The 16,505-nt window shown below is 35.3% G+C and overlaps 1 protein-coding gene across 4 annotated transcripts in view; it reads right to left on the bottom strand.

Annotated features, from left to right (window-relative positions):
- Positions 1–1,990: 1,990 nt before the first annotated feature.
- The window catches only part of LOC110100673 (BTB/POZ and MATH domain-containing protein 4-like), a 34,255-nt gene continuing 19,740 nt past the window's right edge, over positions 1,991–16,505 (bottom strand). For 3 of the 4 annotated variants that reach the window (XM_028696512.1, XM_028696511.1, XM_020828282.2), the window contains one exon: positions 1,991–2,424. In XM_028696512.1, the coding sequence (XP_028552345.1) occupies positions 2,296–2,424 (129 nt within the window). In that variant the 3' untranslated portion in view covers positions 1,991–2,295. Of the gene's footprint in view, positions 2,481–16,505 lie in introns of all 4 variants that reach the window. The other variant, XM_020828279.2, reaches the window with a different exon arrangement.

Here is a 16,505-nt window from a genome sequence, read left to right as displayed (position 1 = left end):
ATTTCCTCTCGTGGGGAGGAGTAGACGTGGTAGGAAATAATTTTGGGATTGTGATGCTGGTTTCGGTTGCCTTTGGCTCTTCTCTATGCTTATTGGTTTCATAGTGGTTGTGGTGTTTTGGATCATTCTTCTGTTTCTCTCCTTTGGGAGGTGGCTATGAGCTGCATTGGTTGGAAGGCTCTATGGTTTATCTATGGTGGTTGCCTTTTCGTTGAAGTTTAATTTATTATTTGCGGATGCAATTTATAGTTCTCACTCCAAAGTGGATGGCTCGTGCCTGATTTTGGAGTAGTTCGAAGCCTCTGCAAAATACTGAGCCTGATGGTATCTCTGTAGCTTTTTTTCGTTCCGTTTTTAAGCTTGATGTACTCCTCTTTTTTTGTTGGAATAAAATTTGTCTTATAAAAAAAAATGTTTTATATTGGTCTCAATTTATTTATTAATCTATTGGGCGAACTGAGCGTATTATTTCTAACTAATGCACTAAGAGCACAAATATCTAAATATATTTTCCTAATATAAAAATCATTAATTTATTTGAGATTGAACTATCATTTGAGGGGCCTTCAAATCTTCCAGCCGCTCATGTGGGATTGAAATATACACATCGTTGGGCCACAGGGACGGTTCTTGTGTTTCCACTTGTACTCTGTCTTTCACTCATATGATCAATGAAAGAATAAAGTGTTTTTTTTTTAATAAAAATTTTATTTATTTATTTATTATTATTATTTTAAATCCATCATAAACTTATCCACATTTAGGAAAAAAATGTCAAATGCTATTTATTGCTCAAGTTTTTTTTACCAGATTTTGACCCTAAAATCGAAGATTAACCCGATTTTGACCCGAAAACTAGCAATTTTAGATCAACTTCAGGTCATTCATGTCGGGTCGGGTTGACCTGACCTGTTTTTAAAAACGGGTCGGATTCGGTTTAACCTGAACAATGTCGGGACAGTTCCGGATTTGACCCGAACCTGACCCGTTGACCCTAATTGACACCCATACCTCCAACAAGCAATGAACAATAAGCAAAGGCTGAAGCACAACAATCGCCCAACAAACTGCATGAGCTAATGGTCATGGCGGAAATTTTTGTTTGTACTCATCACTGGAAAAATTTAACAGAGCATTAATGTCATTTTATTTTTCCTTCAAATTAATATAATATAAATAATTTTCAATCTCATTTTAATACATTTTGCATTAAAATATATTACTATAATTTTTTTCACATTATAATTTCATTTGAGACAAATTTCTTACTACTTTGCTCTTTATCTCACAACCATAATTTTTTTTAATCATTATTTTTTCACTACTTTAAAAATATTTTTTATAAAAAATTATTTTCTACAACAATTAAAAAAAAAACTCTAAAATAACTTTACAACCACCTTCAAATAAAAAAAAAACTTTAATAGCTCCAAATAGGCCTAAGACTTCATTTAGGAAAATTAAATAATTATAGATCTTTTATTAAAAAATAAAATTTCTGAAACAATTATGGGTCTAATAATTTTTTTTAATTTAAAAAATAAAATACCTTTCTTACAACAACCTATCTATAAGAAATAGCTTCTCATAAAAAATTCCTAAAAATAGAGCCTGTATGTTCCCCGATGATAAGAAAAAAAAAATTCTAAAAATCCATAAAAAGGGGCGGTAAAAAAATTCTCTAAAAAGCTAAGTCAGCTATCCTAATTCCTAAATAGCCAATATCGGTATCGTACTGTTCATCCTCACACGAATGACATTTTATTAGACAATCGGATGGAGCAAATCAGCGACGCCAAACGAGCATTAGACGTTCAGCTGGAGACGCTCTCAAGTCTTCAACAATGCATAGCTCCATGAGGAAAAAACAAGAAAAACAAACCCCCACAATTCAAAGCGGCTGCAACTTGGATGACAATAAATGATTTCTGAGTCGGTGCCAACTAAATTCAATGAGAACTATTCCTACTCCCATAAGGCATCGACGACGTCGGGAAGGATTCGGCGATTCGCCTACTCATGGTAGATAAGCAGAAGTACATTTGATTATGCTACAATACAACTTTCATGCTTCCATGTTCAGTATTGTCCCTATTACTAGCAAATCTTCATGTCAACAGCTACAGGAAGGCCTATAGTATTTTTATCAACTCACTCCATTATCCACAAGAAAAAAGCTACAGATACAATAGACTATAAAGCTATGCCCCAGTCATCCAGCAACCAGATTCAATCACTTTGACACAAATGCTCTCTCGCCGGAGGAGGAGAAGAAGAGGACCAGTTTTATATGTTTCAAGTTCGTTGCCTTACCCTCCGACCATTCGAATCGCCGCCATCGGATAGCTGGGCCCAAACGCTCCGGCTTTTGCCGCCGCTGCTGCATTCCTCTTCACACCCGGCAATGATCTTCAGAAGCTCCGACTGCAGCGAGGGGCAATTCTCTTTTAGATATTCAAACCCACTTGATCGCATAACAGCTGCAGGTTATAAATAACAAGATGGAAGAAAATTGAGAGATACCCTTCTTAATACAAACAGATCGAAACTTAATTGTGCTTGGTTAATCAATCATTTTGGAAGTTTTTGCTATGCGGTTTAGCATGTAGGAAGAAAGGTTTGCCATTGTCCTAAAAGCATACAAGTGAAATTGATGAGATGTGTAGCTTAGAAAGAAAGAATTTGGATGGTAGCATGTTACAAAGGTTTCGTTTGAGACAACTTACTTACTGCTTTATGAAGCAATTTCTTAGTAAAAAATATATTAAATTTCAATTTTTAGTAAAAAAAATTACTTCATAAAACAATAAAAAAGCTGTCCCAAACAAAGCCAAAATTAGCGGACGTGAAAACTGATAGTCATCACTCATCAGTCAATTATGCCAGAGGACAAGTGATGCTACTTTGATAAGCCTAAGTATCTCGCATCAATTACAAAAAGGGAATATAGATAGATAAAGATAACTTCTTGTTAAAGCTCATCAACAATAATTGAGAAATGACCAAGGAGTACTAGTACTATACAATAAAAATAACTTAAGAACTTAAAATGGGCTATATCTAAAAAAAATCATTAGACTGAGATTTCATTTGGGACAACTTTTTTGCTGCTTCTTAAATCAGCTTTCTAGTACAAAAATTAAAAATTTTGCACTAAAAAAATACTTTAAGAAGCTGCAAGAAAGTTGTCCCAAATGAAACCTGAATAATTCAAGGGGTCCAACTATTGGATAACAAATAATTCACAAAAACTATATTGGGTGTGCGGTGGGTGTGGCAAAGGTGAGAATGTTATGATGGATATTTGTAAAAATTATAAAGAATTAATTGAAAAATAATATCTTAGAATAAGAGTAGTAACTATTAGATAACAATGCTAGAAAGACTGATGTTCAAACTGGGCACCTCATTACATGCTATTATCATAATCGATGAGATCATTGTTGAAATAAGTAGAAATTTAAAATGGTGGAGAAAATAATTATAAAGATAAGACACTTGACATTAATAAACTAAATGCCGACAATATCGTATGCTTTTTTAGTGAGTGTAAAACTGATATTTATGACTAAATATTATAAGTAAAAGTTAGATGTGATAAATTTAAATGAAGTCAATTCTATAAAAGAATGGCAACATAAATAAGATTAAAAAATAGTGCTCAAATTATGTGATTAAAATGACGTGTCTTAAGATACCATGCAATATAAGAACATTATAAAATTAAAGACAATTTTTCGAAAACTATGATTACACTAGCTATATTATATGGAATTAAATGTTAGGAAAATGACATTGTTAAAAAAAAGATAGATATATAACAAAACTAGGATTGACAGATTAAGAAATATTTATATGAGAGACCATGATAGTTGCCCCAATTAAATATAACATAGTACCAAAAAATAAGGGGTTTAAAATGCAAAAACAACAACAACAACAACAACATCAAGTCTTTATCCCACTACGTGGGGTGGGCTACATGAATTCTTTTTCTTTATTGTGTCCTATTAAAGGTCAAATTCTCGTTTAAATCTAATAAAGAAAAGTCATTCCTAATATTTTCTAACCAAGTCTTTTTAGGTTTGTCTCTACCTTTCTTAACATAAATCAAATCTAATACCTCTACTCTCCTAACCGATAAATTTTCTTAAATAAGGTATTAGCAATTGAAAATCATAAGCTAAACAAAAATCTAATATGGTCTTGCCACCTTCATTTGTTGTTCCAAAACCATAGCCACCATGAGTGCTTTTAAAATCATCTATCTCTCTACCAACATGTCCATTTAAATCTCTTCCAATAAAAACTCTTTCTTCTATAGGTATCTTTTGTAATAATTCTTCTAAGTCATTCCAAAAATTTAATTTAGACTCATATCCAAAATTTCTTAAAGGATTCATGTCATTATTATTCGACAAGTTTTACGCTGGTTGTCGACTACCTAACGCAACCCACCACTTTTCTCATCAAGGACTTGGGACCTGGCAACGATAGTGTTAAATGTGAATATATTAAAAAAAGAGTAAAGCAAAGAAATGGTGGGTAGAAGTTATGCAAATGGATATGAGCAAAACAAATTTAGCACCTTAAGTATGAATATGAGAAAAACAAATCGTTATGTATGAAGATGTCAGATACTTGTGACTCGATTGGTGAAATAGTTTCTCTCTCAAAAAAAGATATATTTTCTTACTGATGCACAAAGAAAAGACTTTGTTTCGAATGGACAATATATTGAAGAATTGTCCATATGTAAGATCATAATTATTGATATGAGTCTTCTCCACATCAAAGGGGAATCTTTTGTTACAATAAAATCAAAAGCGATGTGGATACTCAACGGGAATGATGGAGAATGATAATTCATAAATATATTAAAAATAGCTAGAATAAGACTAATGATGATAATAATGTGTTAGACCAGTCCATTGAACCGGTCCAACCCGTCCACACGGGACTGGCTCACGCATAACAAAGGCGAAAATCTTCCGCCTCCTATACGAGCCGTGCACACCGCCCACATCACCCGAGCCGTTTAGAAAGATTTTTTGAGGGAGTCGGGAGGGAAATTTGAATGTAGGGATTGTTTAGAGATTTCCTTTTAAATTGTATGCATTAAATAGTTTATTTTCCTAGGGTTAGGGCATCTTGAATTTGGCTGAAATTTGTCTCTCTTAAGTTTAGGTTTTTGGCCTTTAGCGGCGTCTAGAGATTTGGGGGAGAGATAGATCCTCCTCTTGAATAGAGGATCAATTGTATCTTGATATTTTCTTTCCATTCTATTTGATTTCTTGCAATAAAATTACTGTTTTTGTTGTTTTCCATTGGAGTTCTAGAATGTTTTTGCTATTTTTACCAATAGTGTTAGGTTTTACTTGAAATCTTCAAGTGTTTCCTAACAAATTGATATGAAAGAAAATTTTGGGACCTTTTGGGGATGTTTATGTGAATTACAACGGCTGTTTATGGGCCAGAGGAAGACAGGTTTGTTGTTTTTTGGAATCGAGATTCAGATTTTTATTCTAACAAAAATCCGGGTATCGATGGCGGCCAAGAAAGTGGATGTGTTGGAGGAACGTCTCGAAGGGGAGATCGGACAAATGAAATCTGATATTTCAGATTTACAAACTTAAGTTTCAGATTTAAAGAAAGAAATTTTAGTAATCCATAATAAGATCAACAAGAACAACAACATCAAGCCTTTGTCCCACTACGTGGGGTCGACTACACGAATCCTTTTCTCAATTGTGTCCTGTTAAAGGTCAAATTCTCGTTTAAATCTAATAAAGAAATATCATTTCTAATATTTTCTAACCAAGTCTTTTTATGTCTACCTCTATCTTACTTAACATAAGTCAAATCTAAAACCTCTACTTTACTAACCTAACTGGGTCATCGGAAGGCCGCCGTTTTATGTGACCAAACCATCTAAGGCAACTCTATCTAATTTTATCTTCCACTGGCGCTTTATATTTTTTATCACATAACAAACCCGATGCATTCCTCCACTTCAACCATCCAACTTGAAATATGTCGATAATATCCCGATATATTTCACCATCACTCTAAACAATAGATCCAAGATTTCTAAAATGTGTACTCTTATTAATGACTTGATCGCTCAAAGTCACAATCCCCTCACTAGGTCTATTACTACTAAAATTACACATTTACACTCCATATACTCAATTTTAGATTTACCAAGTGAAAACCTTTAAACTCTAATGTTGACCTCTATAATTCAAGTTTACATTCAACCCCGTCTCTAGTCTTATCAACAAGAAGAATATCATCAACAAAAAACATACACCAAGGTACATGCTCTTGCAAATGTCTAGTGAGGACATCCATAACTAAAGCAAAAAAGATATGGGCTTAAGGGAGATGTTAAAGAAAGTGCTCGAGGGAAAAAATAAAAAAATGTCGTCGAAGACGAGGGAAGTCACTGACAGCCAGGAAAGTGGAGAAAACTCTAAGCCAATAAGTCAAAGGGAAGATCAGGAGGTCGAAACTCAAAAGAGAGAAGAGAGAATACCTTCCCTAGAGCCTATTTTCTAGGAAAGAGCCGGGTAGAGGGTATGGTGAGAAGTGTGAGGAGGTAGGGCAAGAACGAAGACGTGCTGAATTTGAAGAAATTATGACCGAAGGGGGGCTGAATTTGAAAGGGAATGAGTTTATTATGATCTAAGGGCTGCTGAATTTGAAAGGAGAATGTGAGAATTTGATGAAAGATTTGGGTATGAGCATAGAAGGGATGACTGTGATACTTGGGGAGAACCACCCCCTTGGGGAATGGGAAATTATAGAGGGAACAGAGGGAACAAAGGAGATCTAAGGGTGATGAAACTTAAGATGTCAATCTTTGAGGGAGAGGATGCTTGTGGGTGGATCTACAAGGTTGAAAGATATTTTGTCGTCAATGGGTTAACGGAGGAGAAGAAACTAACAACAGCGGGCTTATGTTTGGAAGGGAAGGCTTTGGCTTGGTACCAATGGACGAACATGCGACAACCCATACGGATTTGGTGGGAGTTCAAGAATTATTTGGAAGAACATTTCCGAACCGGCAAGGGTCAACTTCTACGAGCAGTTCTTCGCCTTGACACAGGATTGTTCAGTGATAAAACACCGGGAGAGGTTCAAGTACCTTGCTAGCCGATAGGACCGCCTTTCTAAGACAATGCTAGAGGGGAACTTCATGAAGGGACTGATACTAGAGATTCGGGCAGTAGTTAGAGTAATGAGACCTCGAGACTTGTCGAAAAGTTTAGGATTAGTAATCCTTTTTAGAAATTGAATGGATTCGATCTTATACATACACGAGGAATGAGATCACCATTTTGGGAAATGATGCGGAAATTAGTACTGACATTGATCCACAAGAAGCTAAGAGGCTATGGAGCTAGCTCAATTGGTGGAGGATCAGAGGCACCTGAAGAGTGAGACATGAGGCAGCTGCTTAGGAGGCTCGTACAGGATGACCACCACCTTATTGACATCCAAGGAGCCAACACCGGATACTCTTCGGAAAACTTCAAAGGAAAAGATTACACGAGGAAGACATGGAGACAACTTCAAGAAGCTCACAAAAACAGAATTACAGGAGTAGAGGGCGTAGGTGCTCTATTTCAGATGTGATGAGAGTTATACGTCGGGGCACAGGTGTAAGGTCCAAACTCTTCAGCTTCTTACCGTTTGTGATGAGGAATGAATGAAGGGTGTCATCTTTCCACCTTGCGGATAATGTGGGTTTTTGGGAGGAGAGTATTGTTAGACCAGTCCATTGGACTGGTCCAATCGGCCCACACGGGACCGACTCAGACATAACAGAGGCAGAAATCTTCTGCCTCCTATACGAGCCGTTCACACCACCCACACCACCCGAGCCGTTTAGGAAGGATTTTTGAGGGAGTTAGGAGGAAAATTTGAATGTAAGGACTGTTTAGAGATTTCTTTTTGAATTGTATGCATTAAATAGTTTGTTTTTCTAGGGTTAAGGCATCTTGAATTTGGCTGAAATTTGAGATCTCTTAGGTTAAGGTTTTTGGGCTATAGCAACGTCAAGAGATTTGGGAGAGATAGATCCTCCTCTCAAATAGAGGATAAATTGTATCTTGGTATTTTTTTTATGTTCTATTTGATTTCCAAAATTACTAATTTTGTTGTTTTCCATTGTAAGTTGTGGACTGTTTTTGCTGTTTTTACCAATAGCGTTTGGTTTTACTTGAAATCTTCAAGTGTTTCCTAACATAATGATCTTATTGAAGATAAAATTGTTGGCTGTATCTGTATATAAACAAAGCATTAAATACTCAAACTTTTGAAACCACTGGTAGTAACATAATTGAAATGGAAATAGAAAAGTATATGGCGTCTCGATGTATGTTTTCTAGAAATGATATACTTATACTTAATAAGACATCAACTAAATTAGGGGAAATTAAAATAGTTGAGGAAATGTTTAGAAGATAAAACCTTAAAATAAATAGAATTAAGAATGAGTATATGATACATTATTTTAGTGGGTATGATCTTAACAATTATATTTCAATATTATCATAAGATAAGATAATACCAAGATGTGATAGATTTCAGAATATTAGATCTATTAAAAAAAAGAATAAGATATATAAGGAGTTATAACTTTTAGAATTAAGGTTAAATGATTAAAATAGAAATATTTCTCAAAAGTTTCGTGATAAAAGGATATTATTGAGGCTTAAAAGTTAAATTTTATAAAGTCGCAATTAGACAAGCATGTTGTATGGATCTAAATGATGGTTTGTGAAACATCATTGATATTTAAGTATAAAAAAAATAAGAATACTAAGATATATGACAAACTAAGAATTAATTAAGAAATGACTATATTATAGAAAAATTTGGAGTGACGTCAATTTAAGAAAATGCAATTAAAAATAGACATAAGTGATTTGAACATACAAAATGAATGGTAAAAATGATACATTAGACGAGTTCATAAAATTAAAGTTAGAGAATTATGAAGGAAACATTAATAAACCTAAGGTCATGGATAGCTTGGATAGAAGCTGTTTAAAATGATTTGCAAATAATAAGTTTAATACCTCAAAAAACAATCAACAAGAATGAATGAAAAATGAAAAATCATTATACGGATCTCATGGTATGATGATTTCATAACAAGATGATAAGAAACCAATAAAATAACATCTAAAAGTAGAGGAAGAAGATCAGTTAACTTATGAATACAATTAAATAAAATGAAGAATATGATAAGTTAACTTTAATATCATCATATATTGATCATCAATTTGGCAAATGGTCTTCATTTACATCCATTAGGATTTGAGTGAAATTGTAAAAGCAAAAAATAAATTAAAAAAAAAGATGTCTGCCCATACTTACTGATGCACAAGTGCCTCGAGAAAACCTTTGCTAAGACAGACAACTTTTAGTCATATGCAATTCGTTGTAATTATTTATTCCTATTTTGCCTTTTTGTCTTCTAACTATAACTTGAAGTGCAATCTAAAGTAAACTACAGTTAATCTATCAAGATTTTTTTTATTTTTTACTTTGTTCTCCAGCAAAATATTACGTAGAAGAGTGGTTGCCCGCAATGGTTAAGTTTGCATTTCAATAGAATTTGGCTGGTGGGGAAAAAAAAAGGAAAATAGAGAAAAGAAGCAATCGTCAAAAGGAGCAGGTTTAAATTCCTAAAGGAGGTTTTGACAGTTTCACTGATGCAACCTCAGTTCTATAGCCAAGTAGGAGTACACTAGGAATGCAACAAGATATATCCTTTCAATAAAATATAAACCAACACCAACTAAATAAAACTTCATAGTAAACAGATATATGTAAATGATTATGAAATCTTGCAAAGAACAAACTAAAACTTAAAATTAACTACCTTCAGAACAACCTAGAAAAAAGGTCACCTCAAATGCAAAACCCAAAATAGGGAAGGTGCTCAAATGAAAGGACAAACCAATGGTTCACCACAGAAATTTTGATCCAGCTCAAGTCAGCACTCCTCCGGCAAATACCAACAAACAGAGCACAACATCTTGAAACTCATAATATTTGGAGAATAAAGATACATGTGAAATGGGAACCGTGGAGAGAAGATTAGATAGAAGACCGAGACGAAATAGAAAAAAGAAGTTATAAGAAGATAGCTCGCAAGCTAAATAGCCCGCAGGTTTTAGTATGATTACACTAGCAACAATAACAACCAACCCCTTCCACAGCAAAACAACCCATATATGTAGGAAAAGAAGGGGGAAATTGTCATAAATTGCTCACTTAATTATGCCACCCAAACAACCAATAGAAGCCTCTCAAGTATAGGAAAACAGCAAGGTGGAAACCGAACAGCTAGCAACAGGAAAAAACATGACAACAGCATGGGAAAAGCTAGCAGCATGGGGAAAAACAACTAACATAGGGAAAGAGTTGGGCCAAGCTCAATAAGCAAAATAGCCCAAAATAAATACCCAACTAACCGCCAAAGAAGCTAGATCAACACAAGTGGAAACCAAAGGAGTGAAACTTCCTAAGAGCCCACACTCAAGCATGATCATAAATTGTTTTCCATCATAGGGTATTGCAAATAAAAAAATCTGAGTCCAAATTACAAAGAGTCCAAAACATTTAAAAAAAAATAAAGAAAACATAGATTAACAATTCTTGATTGCATCAATTCTCTCATAGTGGAAGAATCTCATCTCCTGATGAGAATGCCTCAGTAACCCGCTGAAAGATATCAGGTCGACAAATCTGCAACTTTTCATCTTCAATCCAGGAATAGTCAGTTAGAGGTTGTCCAATCCACCTAACCAAAAAATATAAATGCACTCCATGTCTAGTCCGAGTTGCACAAATGTCCACAACATCATCAATAAATTCATCACTGCTCTAAACTATAGTAAAGGGTAAAGTTTCAATGTCTACATAATCAATTAGCTCTCCTTCATACGTAGAAAGATCGACAACATTGAACACATGAGAAGTCCCAACAAAAGGTGAAAGATCCAGCAGATAAGCATTTGTTCCCAATCTTCAAAAAACTCGAAAAGGAGCAAATTTCTTTTGACTTAATTTGTCAAATGTGCCAATAGGAAAGCGACATCGTCGAAAGTAAGCCATGACTAAATCTCCTTCTTGAAAAAAACACTCTCCGATGTTTGACAGCTGTTGTTTTATATTTAGTATTTGTCATACAGAGTTTTTCTAGAACCTGATGTTGGACCGATTGAATATGATCAACACTTTCTTTAGCTTCAGCATTGATTCTACCATACATGGGCAATGAAGTTCGATATAAGATGTGGGGAACAGGTTGGCCATAATTTCAAATTGGGTTTTTATAGTGGATTGGTTAAGGGAATTGTTATAAGAAAATTCGGCTTGGGGTAAAATCAAATCCCATTGATAAAGTCTTTATCTAGCAAGAAACCTAAGCAAATTTCCTAAACTTTTGTTTAGGACTTTAGTTTGTCCATCAATTTCTGATGGATATGCACTACTTAATTGGAGAGTAGTCCCTAATTTTAACCATAGTGCTCTCCAAAAAAGACTTAAGAACCTTAAAAAACAAGACTTAAGAACCTAATATCCCTATCAGAAGTAAAAGTTCTAGGTATGTCATGAAGTCTTACAATTTCTTTAAAAAATAAATCAGCAACATGAGATGCGTTAAAGGAGGGATGAAATGTGCCATTTTGCTAAATTGGTCAACAACAACAAACACAAAATCGAACTTCCGAGCTGTTACAGGTAATTCTAAAATAAAGTCCATAGTGATATCTTCCCAAGGTTTGTTTGGAATCGAAAGAGTATATAAACCGGTGTTTTGGGTTGTTCCTTTAAATGATTGATAGGTTTTATATTGTTTTACAAACTTTGATATATATTTTCGGCTTTTCGCATGTGGGACCAATAATATTGTTCTTCAACTAAGGTTGTAGTCTTTTCTTGACCAAAATGTTCTCCTAATCCTCTGCCATGAAGTTCTTGGATGAGTTTTTCACGTAAAGAGCTTTGGATGAGACAAAATCTAGTTCACTCAAACAAAAATTCTTGTTGGATGGTAAATTGAGCATAGGGATCAATTGGAGAAGTACAACATGATTCCCAAATAGTTTTGAAGTCTGGGTCAGTGGCATAGGTATCTTTCAAGGAATCAAAAGAAACTACAGTGTGGTGAAGAGTTACCAATAAGTGGGCTCATCTGCTTAAAGCATTAGCAACTTTATTCACAACTCCAACTTTGTATTTAAGATGAAATGTGTACTCTTGTAAAAATGATGTTCATTTAGCATGTCTCTGATTCAAATTTTTCTAAGATTATAAGTATCTTAATGCTTCATGATCAGAGTTTAGCACAAATTCCCATTGGATAAGATAATGTCTTCAGAATTTTAGGGCCTGGACAATCGCATAAAACTCAACAGCGTAAGTTGAAATATAGGGATTGGGTTTCATTGAGTTTTTCGCTAAAGAAAGCTACAGGTCTACCTCTTGACTAAGGATAACTCCAATGCCTACATGGAATGCATCATAGTCTACTTCAAACATCTTGTCAAAGTCAAATAACCTAAGAATGGATGCTCGGCTATTTCTTGTTTTAATCAGATGAAAGGCATTTTCAGCTTCAGGGGTCCATTTAAAATTGCTTTTAAAAAAAAAAAAGCAGTGTTGGGTGAAATCATAGTATTGAAAATTTTCATGAATCTTCAATAGAAAGAGGCTAATCCATGAAATCTGCTAACAACACTAATGTTTTTTGGGGTTGGTCAACTTTGGATTGCTTCAATTTTTATGGGGTCAACTATGATACCATCAACAGAGACAATATACCCAAGGAAAGTCAAACTATGAGTCATGAAAGAGCACTTTTTTAAGTTGATGTATAAGCTTTGTTCTCTTAAAATTTGGAAGACTTGTTTCACATGTTCTAGATGATCATTGGGACAAGTGCCATAAATCAAAATGTCATCAAAATAAACCACAACAAATTTTCCAAAAAAAGGTCGTAAGATATGATTCATGGTTTGCATAAACGTGCAAGGAGCGTTTGATAATCCAAAAGGCATGACTAGCCATTCAAAGAGTCCTTCCTTGGTCTTAAAGGCTGTTTTCCGCTCATCACCAGATCATATTTGGATTTGGTGATATTCACTTCTCAAGTCAATATTGGAGAAAATTTCAGCACCACTAAGCATGTCTAATATATCGTCAAGTCTTAAGATTGGAAACATATACTTGATGGTCATCTTATTTATATCCCGATTGTCAACACATATCCTCCAAGTTCCAAATAGTGCTAGGACATCATATGAGCGCATGCTTTCTCTGATTAATCCTTTAGTTACGATTTCAGTTACTTGTTTGTGACGCTATTCATGTTCAATAAGACTCATAAGATAGTGAGGCAGGTGGGGTAAATTTGCTCCGGGTACATGAACAATAGTGTTGGATAACTGTTAGTGCAGGCAAGGAATCAGGTAGTTCTTCAAGAGTTATGTCTTCATATCCGTTGATCATAGGTTGAATTTCTTTAGAAATTTTTTTGTTTACTTCAGTCTCTTTTCCTACCACAAGATAGATCACTTTGGTATTTTTGAGTTCATTTGTATTGAGAAGCAATTCAGGAGTGGGTGACTTTGATGTAGGGGTGTAAGTGAGCTGAGCCGGCTCGCGAGCCGGCTCGAGCTCGTTAACAGTGACACGAGCTCGAGTTCGAGCTCGACTGTCGAGCTCGAGCTTGCTTTCTATCTAACGAGCCGAGCTCGATAAGGGCCAAAACTCGACTCGACTCGACTCGTTTACACCCCTACTTTGATGTCGTTTGGATAGATTTTGTCGAAGGGTCAAAAATTTTCATTTGGAGATATAGGGTGAACTCCTTGTTATCTTGAGTCAGGGTGTAAATGTCTCCATTGTGAATGATCTTATGATCGTATTGCTAAGGTCGACTTAGAAGAATATGACAAACCTCGAGAGGCATGATGTTAAATAGTACTTGGTCATTGTAAAATTTTCCAATTGAAAGGCTGACAAGGCATTGCTGAGTGATTGGTACCTCTTGAGTAGTGACACAAAATTTTCGGAGCTACCATTATCAATCATGAGGATACACAATTTTCCTTCTACAGTACATGTGATTTGCAAAATATTTCTTCTAAACCATTTATCTCCAGCATTTTATTTGGTAGTCAAGACCCTTAAGATAATTAAATAATGATCTCCTTGGTCACCTTCAACATCAATTAATTTCATCTCCTCTTTTTCTACTTCAGATTTATCTTCTTCCACATTTTCATGATTATCCTTTTCTTCAATGTAGTTGGTTCAAGGTGGGTTGTTTTTTCTACAAATGGCTGAAAGATGACCATATAAATCACACGTATAACAGGGTCCAATTGGTTTTGTTCCAAATACTCCTTTTCCTTTTTTCATTATCTGGAGTTTCATTAGATTTTTGTCGAAGATTTGGATTTGAAGAAGTTAACCTTATGATAGCTTGTGAAGTTTGAGTTTTACTTCCCCGACATTGCTTAAGTTTGGTTGGATCAAAATTTTTATTGTTGTTACTTTGTTGTTGTGTCTCAATCTTCAATGCCATGCGATAGGCCTCATCGAGTTTGATTACGTGGTGAAAATTTAGTTGATCTAGGATTAACCACTTGAATCCATTGATGTATCGAGTTATGGTTTGTTTCTTAATTTCATTTAAATCTTTTCTGGATTGCATTTTATAAAATTTTTTTGTGTATTCTTCGATAAATTGAGTTGAAGAATGTTATTGTATTCTTGGAATATGGTTCGGGAATGGTCATAATGCAAGAATTTTCCTCACATTTTTCTTTCATTCTTCCCCATGTTTGAATTTTCTCTTTCCCTCTTCTTATTATGTTATTTTAAAGATTTTTCCACCAGGTTAATGCATGATCCGTCAGCTTTAAACTAGCAAACCTAATTTTTTTTGTTTTAGGGGATTTCTTTTCATTCAAAATATTGGCCCATCTTCTCATCCAATTCAAGGAATTCTTCATATTGTAGTTTGCCTTCAAATTCACAAATGCCAATTTTAATCCCATGATCCTATTGCCTATTGTTTCTATTTTGGTATCGTGGTGTTTCATCTTCACTTTCAATTTTTTGTGTATAAGCGTTGTTTAGATTTAGGGCAGCCAGGGTATTAGCCAATGTTTTCAGTTATTGTTGTAAGTTACCTATTTGTTGTCAATTTGCTTGTTGATTGTTTTGGTTGTTCTTATTTTTTTATTTTTTTAAAGAAAAAGGAAGATTCACAACAACCTAAAGCTCTGATACCAAACTGATGCTGATAGGAAATACTTGATTTCAAATATTTCCTAGCTAACTTTGAAGCAAATCTTAATGAAATCCGCTGTTTACAGCAGAAAAACAGCAAGAACAGTGGACAAAAACAGAAAATCTGAGAGAATAGTGGAGAAAAATCACCCAAATAACTTGTATTTTCACTAGTTGATGAAGGAAAAACAGCAAAGATACAAAGACCCTCTATTCGAGAGGAGGATCACACTCTCCCAATCTCTAGAAAATCAAATCTAGAGCCCTCGCACCCAAAGGAACAACAAGAGAATTTATGAATAATCAAAAGCATCCCTTGCCCTAATCTCCCTCTCATACTTAAAGCATACAATTAATTAAAATACATAAAAAGACCAAACAACCCCTGCCGTCCCCTCCTTTTAAATTTAAAATTGTCTTTGAGCAGTGGGGCCCGCCCAATGGGGGGGATTAGTAGAGGGAGGCGGAATGTTTCCGCCTCCTGTAGACTTGCAAAGCCGGCCCCTTGGCTGGCTGGGCCGATTCACCCTAAACCGGCCTAACAATACCGCCCTCCCAAAGAACCACCTTGTCCTCAAGGTGGAAATCGGGAAATGATCAGGACTTATGGCTTTTCATCGAGCGTATGGCTCCCATATGGCTCCCACGTGGCTTTTCATCCCCTCGTATGGCTCCCACGTGGCTTCGTAGTCAGGGCGATTTTTCCATTTGATCAGGACTTATGTATCTCCATTTGCTTTCTGGCGAACCTCCATAACCTCCAATGATCCAATATCATCTCCATCTCATCAGTTAGTGTCTCTGGTAACTCCGAATTGGTAGCATAATCTCTGATGGCTCTCCTCAGCTGAGATACATGGAAAACAGGATGGATCGTCGCCGTAGGTGGTAGCTTCAAACGATATGCCACGGCTCCAATCTTTTCCAGTACTTCATAAGGACCGAAGTACCGTGGAGCAAGTTTCTCATTCCTCATGTTGGCGACCGTTTTCTGTCGATGTGGTCGGAGCTTCAAAAACACCCTCTCGCCCACTTCAAACTGGATGTCCCTCCGATGCCCATCAGCCTGTTTCTTCATAATCTGTTGAGCCCTCAACAGATGTCTTTTCAACTCTTCTAGTATCTTATCCCTCTCCTCCAAGTACTCCTCTACTGAAGAAACTGGAGTACTGCTACTC

Source organism: Dendrobium catenatum, unplaced genomic scaffold (assembly GCF_001605985.2).
Source record: "Dendrobium catenatum unplaced genomic scaffold, ASM160598v2 fragScaff_scaffold_756, whole genome shotgun sequence".
In the NCBI taxonomy this organism is placed as follows: domain Eukaryota; kingdom Viridiplantae; phylum Streptophyta; class Magnoliopsida; order Asparagales; family Orchidaceae; genus Dendrobium; species Dendrobium catenatum.
This window is presented reverse-complemented; position numbering and strand designations above follow the sequence as displayed.